Consider the following 6435-nt stretch of genomic DNA (forward strand, 5'->3'; position numbering starts at 1 on the left):
TTTACAGAAAGCTTAAAGCCACCATTTATAGAGTCCACATGCTTACAATATCCCCCACATTGTAGAAATTATAGAGCAGAAGTTGAAGAAAACAAACATGTCTTCATTGCTGCTATTATCAGAACAGATCAACATATCTCAATAAACAATCGCCAAAAGTTACTAACTGTATCATCGCTTAAGAAATCAGCTGGAGTGTTCACGAGTTTGGAGATAAGAGAGCTGAATACTGTAGGCTTCTTTCAGCTCTGCCAAAACCTCTGCAATTGTTGGTCTCTGTGATGCATCTCTTTCTACTGATCTCACAGCAATCAAGGCTGCCTTTCTCATACTCTTCCCGTCGAAAGTTCCCATTAGGCTGTCATCAACAACCTCAAATGCCCCTGCCTGTAAGTAGGGCTTGGCCTGCACTTGGGAATCCCCAAACAACTCAATGAGAGAATGCATAAACAGCAGCCCTTTACGCCATCAGATAAACCATATTTAGAATTTATCAGGAGTTGCTCCCACTTCCTAACAAGTAGAATAGCAATAAACACGACCAGAAAAGAGTAATTGTGGAATTATAGCCACTTGTTCTTGCAATGTTGCGCTTCCATACTGAAGGTAAATTAGACTATGATGAATTGTTAAAGAATTACAGGGAACATCTATGTTCTGTTTACTCGTAAGGTAGAGTATTGTCGTTTTAATAGGAATTTCAGCTTACCCATAACACCAAATTGAATGAATCGGGAGTTCCCGAGTGAATCAAAGGTTCTCTTCCACAGATGAGCTCCAAGAGAACAACCCCAAAGCTATAAACGTCACTTTTCTCAGTCAGCTGTCGGGTGGAAAAGTATCTGCACACAATATGAACTTTGACTATCATAGTTATAAAGAAAAAATAACTATCTTTTGTCTTGTTTTATTTTCTTCATTTGGAAAACTTACTCTGGATCTAGATACCCCGCAGTTCCTTTTACAATAGTTGTGACATGAGTTGCGTCTGCCCGGGTGATTTGTTTAGAGAGGCCAAAGTCACAAACCTTGGCATTCACGTCCTCGTCCAAAAGGATATTACTGCACTTTACATCACGGTGTATGATTCGCGGTTCATTTCCCTTGTGTAGATAGTCCAGTCCTTCGAAAGAAACGAGACTCAGAAATAGTCATTTGTCTTCAATAGTAACGATGGCATGTCAATAGCTCATTTCTCTTTTAATGTATGATATTGTAGTCGGCTAGTTTTCCATGGTATTGCTTATGGCTAGTGGTAGTCATGTACTTGTTACAAAACGCTCAGGTGGCTACTTATGTAGATGATGAATGATAAAGCATTATCCTCAAAACCGTTACATGTCTACTCAAATAGCTGCCCATAATGCAGTACACTACTTTAGTGAGATTCAGTTTGTCTAAATGGTAGAAACATTTTGCAATGTGTTTTCCCATTTCTCTATCATTACATTCAACAGTTTCCATGTTAGCACTATATCTACATTGTCTAGTATGGTAAGCTCTGTTAAGCGTTGCATTTTGATTATGGAATAATTACATAGTCTTGAAGCTTTCATGTTTCTTGATGGTAACTCAAATTTTCATGTTTCTTTCAGATGAAATCCTGATTGTTTTCCTATGTAGTCTTGAAGGCTGATGATATAGAGAAGAGAATCAGAGATACCTTTTGCAGCATCGACAGCAATTTTCAGTCTGCGAACCCAGCTTAATGAAGCTTTTTTACAGTTTGGACCTGAAAGTAACATCATCAATATCAACAGCAATTTTCTCACAGAAGTAAAATTGTTCCCAAATTGGTATCATGCATAACATACCATAAAGGCGATCAGCCAATGATCCTCCAGGGAGATACTCATAGACTAGTATTTGCTGCTTTGATTCGTGACAGAATCCTTCCAAACATACAAGATTTTGATGGCGAATTTGTGACAGTAGAGACACCTTAAAAGATTCCACAATATGGAAAAACGGTTAGGCAACAACAATGCAAGAGAATAGTGTCTATTCAACAGGAAGAAATTTATTTTCCTCACGACTCCATGATCTGGAAAATTTCGATTGAATAGTTCAGTGGGTGAACCTCATTTATAAAAGAATCAGCCCCAAGTTGGCTTTTATCAGACCGCACTTTCACAGCCACTATTTTGCCATCCGGAAGCTTTCCAAGGTAAACAGATCCAAAACTACCACGGCCTATGACCTCCTTAAAGTTGTTAGTAGCTGCTTTGATTTCTTTGTAGGAAAAGACTTTTGCTGCATTCCAGTTTCTAATCTCCGTTGCGCCCTCTAGTAATGAAAATAATGCCTATATAAGAATTAAGTAAAGGACATCAATGTGCACCAACGGGATAAACTTTTACATACTTGATGCATATGTGACTTCAGTTCTCTTTTTCTTCCTGAATAAGAATACTGCAAGAGAAATAAAGAGAAGTGCAATAATGGCTCCACCAACTGCACCAGCTATAATTGCTAGATGATCTTGTTTGGTGTTCTTTTTTTGGGGGAATGCTGTAACTTGTGGTGTCTCAATTGAAGGGGTGGATGAAACTTCATTACATGACATTGTGGAGAAGGAAAGGCACAAATTCCCGGACGTTCTGAACAAAATCAATGCATCAGAATGATAAAAATACAAGCATAAACGAAACAATACCAATTCTGTACCTAATTTCCAAAGCTTCTTTGTTCAGAGACACTGGTAGGGTACCTTGTAGTTTGTTGTTCTCCAGATTCCTGTAGAATGCGGGATAGGATAAGAGCGATGTTATCCAAATCAGAAACATAATATTTTGTATATCACAAATTGAGTCTAATCCATTTTGATGTTCACTTACAATAAGTGAAGGTCCACCAACTCTCCCAAGCTGTCAGGAACTGTTCCTTGTAAACTATTATTTTGCAAGTCCCTGTAGAAAAAGAAGAACAGTAAATATAGAGGAGATGGTGAGAGGATGCAACATCAGTACCACCTTTCGGGTCCATATGTTGGTCTAGAAACAGAATGCAACTTACAAAATTTGAAGGCTGACCAAGTTCTCCAACTCTGAACCAAAGGATGTTAGCTCGTTGAAACTCAGGTTCCTGAAAGTTCCATTTCAAGTGACAATTGCCATTTTTTCTTTTGAAAGGGATAAAAAAGGTAAGGAATACTGCAAATAGGTATTACAAACTCTCAAGCCGTTGCAAGCTACCCAAGTTCTGTATCTCGCCAGTAAGGGATGTGTTATGCAAATCCCTGGGGCATAACAGCATAAAGATAATAAGAAAACTGAGCGTGAAACATAAATTACTTTAAGGCAGTTTCCTGGAGTTAAAACACTTACAGTGTTTTAAGATCCAACAAGTCACCAAATGTGGGGCTAATTGACCTCAGATTGATGTCTGAAAGTTCCCTAAAAAGAAAGCCCATATCATGAGATCAGTTGAGGATAAATAGACCAAAGATTTAAAACAAACATAATTTTTTATGTACATACAAAGATGTAACAAGGCTTCCTTCACAGCCAATATGATCCCATGGTGAAGGAGAGCATGGATCATCTTGCCATCCCAGATCTAAACCTGCGGACTGCTGAATAACCTGAAGCGCAGAAACTGCAAGAAAGTTTGACAGACCACTAGATTCATGTAGACTTTTCTAACAACTGGAATCAATTAAAATCAAGTATGCACAACCAAAAGGTCAATGGCACCTGTGGTTGAGGAAGCTTCCTGTGGAATACCAACTATCTCGTACACTTCAATTCCATTGACTTGAGGATAGTAACTGATACTTTTCAGTGTGAGGTTCAAACTCTTAATCTCCTTCTGAGTAAAGTATAGGGCACTGACATCTGATATTTTTATAGTATAGTTTGATTGTATAACATCTCCATTAATGACTACATCAAATGAAGGGGACACAGGAAAAATCCCAGCAAAATAAAGGACAATGAAGTAGTCCCCGAGGGTATCCAGAGGAAGGTTATATGTCAACACATTCCTTCTTGCCAAAACTCGTGCAGTTTGAAGAACAGCAACAGGGGGATCCTCCCCAAGACCAGAAAGATTGAAGTACTGTTGAATCGCAAACCCCACGGACACGTGAAAGGGCATGAAGTTTTGATCAGCATCCCATATACGATCATATGGATCCAACGGATACCTACAGATACCACAAAGTTACTAACCCATCTCTGAAAATCACATGAATCATCCAAGCTTTATATGTCAAAAGGAGAGGGTTGAAATTGAATGTTTATACCGCAACGAGCCATTGGAATAGCCACAATTGATTCGATAACTCTTCCTAAGTGACTTATTGGGGAAATCTCCCACTCCACTTGCATAAGCTCCTTGAGGTAGTGGCCTTAGTTCAAGTGAAGAAATGACAGGAGATCCACCATCTGGAATAGCATGCAAACAGAAGGAGAGAGTGTCCTTACTAACTGGCCAAATGAACTCTTCTGTCCATGGATCATTAGTGGTGAGGTTTATGGTGCTGGTAATAGCTGTCCCAAGAGAAACAGAAAATGCAGGGGGTTTCCCACGTCCATCATAGTTCCGGTAAAGAAACTGTGCTCTTACAAGTACCAAAGAGGAAGCATTAATTACAGGGACTCTGTAACAATTTCGACCTTGAGTATCCGGGAAAAACCGAATTGGGTCACTAAACGAGGCGGTGATGTTCCCTGTGCTTACATATTCATCATCCGGGATCCATGATATGTTCGATGAATCAGTATAACCAGTTGTTCCACCACAAGATATACTCAAGAAACCTGTCCCATATATGCACAGTAATAATTAAGCTACGTTTGAGCTCAAAACATTGTTAGATTCTGTTTGGAAACAATATTCATAGTTAGTCAAACATGAGCTATAAAATCAAAGCCCTAGTATTTGATTTTGGTAATATATAATGTGGTCCGCATATAATTTCACTTGTACGAGATCTATATCGAACAAAATGATCTACTTTCCAAGGACTCAGCATAATGCAAGGGATAAATGAGTTGTAGTTTCCACTTTACGCAATATAAAGAATTGGCGCTAACAGTCGATTTTCAGAAACCGAATGAGAGAAATGAATGCATGACGTTTTTGCAATACAAAATTCAAGAAAAAAAATTTCAAAACTCCAACACCAAACAAGATTGACAAGAGTAAAGATTTCCAGGTTCCAAAAGCTAAGACTCATAAAACAAAACGTACCATCTTTGTCACAGAAACCACTAACCCAAAAGCCGCAGAACAGAAAGAAGCCGACCCAAAAACACCGCATATTCATCAACCCAGACCCCATCGATAAATTTTAAATACTTCTGTTATATCTCAGGACAGAAGAGAAACCCCACAGAGACATCCAAAAACGCCATGACTCAAAGTTCTTGGTCCATTATCTTCTGCTGCAGCTAAAGAAAAAGAAAGGGAAAAGTTGGGGGTAGCGGCAAATCATTGGTGGGCGGTGACAGATTTGATGAGAGGCTGGGCAATGAGTAAAAGTGGGTTCTTTCTTTCTTGAGTTTGAAGCTGTAAAGGAAAAGAGCTCTAACGGTAATGGCTGATGGTGAGAAGGGAGTGATTATTAAGCATGCCGAGTGCGGGTAATGATTATGGTTTTTCGTTGGTGATGAGAACATTACTATCGCTGCTGCTGCAGTAGCTGTGGCAGCAATTGAAAAGCAGTACTTGTTGGGGAGAAAAAATCGTGCAAGTTGCTGTTAAAGAAGAACATGACAGACATGCATACGTTCTTTCTGGTGGACTAGAACGAAATTTTTTGAATATGATTCGATCTGAATTTAGTTAAATGCAGATACGGGTATGAACACTTCAGCATTAAAAGTTAAAAACTTACAAAGTCAAAAGGAATAAAAAAAAAAAAAAACAAACTTACTTCGGCGTGAAGGACACTATACAATAATTTGATGTAGCAAGATTTCCCAGAAAACGATCATTTTATACATTCAAAGAAGTGAAATTTTCAAGGGGCAGAAAAACTTTTTCACTAAAGATATTACTTTACTGAAAATCAAAAAGAGAAACGTACAATTAGCGTCTTTAATTAGTTTAAATTGGTGGAAGATGCACAGGGTGCTTGATTGACCAGCACCGACTCAATGATTTTTTTAATTTATTTTAATTAGTGTTCTTTTTAGCTTTGCTTACAATTTCATTCTCAGCGTGATCAATAATTTCACTTGCCAGAATGCACTCGAAGGATTAGCTAGCTTAGCTAGTTGTCGTTCATGCTCATGCATTATTAATAATGGTTGATGTTTACCTAACTGAAAAAGGTGAAAGAATAATTTACCAGCGATCACAAATTCAACTGTTTTTTTTTTTCCCTCTTTCTGATTAATAAATTTGATTAATAGCCGTTGTGGTTTCGATAGGTTAAAATTCGCTCTTTGTGCAATGTTTTTTAAGGAATATTATTATTATTCTGTA

The 6435-nt window shown here is 38.2% G+C and overlaps 1 protein-coding gene across 1 annotated transcript; it reads right to left on the reverse strand.

Annotated features, from left to right (window-relative positions):
* Positions 1-5775, reverse strand: LOC122306696 (probable LRR receptor-like serine/threonine-protein kinase At5g48740). The gene is made up of 16 exons (XM_043119170.1): positions 5197-5775; positions 4247-4763; positions 3696-4147; positions 3480-3597; positions 3327-3395; positions 3170-3238; positions 3016-3084; positions 2838-2909; positions 2668-2736; positions 2365-2600; positions 2081-2286; positions 1815-1941; positions 1664-1732; positions 934-1123; positions 710-842; positions 1-405 (listed from the first exon to the last, which is right to left on the reverse strand). Exons 1-16 carry the CDS (start codon positions 5285-5287, stop codon positions 187-189), a joined length of 2706 nt encoding a protein of 901 aa, XP_042975104.1. The 5' UTR covers positions 5288-5775; the 3' UTR covers positions 1-186.
* Positions 5776-6435: the final 660 nt, after the last annotated feature.

The sequence above is a fragment of the Carya illinoinensis genome, chromosome 4, assembly GCF_018687715.1.
Source record: "Carya illinoinensis cultivar Pawnee chromosome 4, C.illinoinensisPawnee_v1, whole genome shotgun sequence".
NCBI lineage: Eukaryota > Viridiplantae > Streptophyta > Magnoliopsida > Fagales > Juglandaceae > Carya > Carya illinoinensis.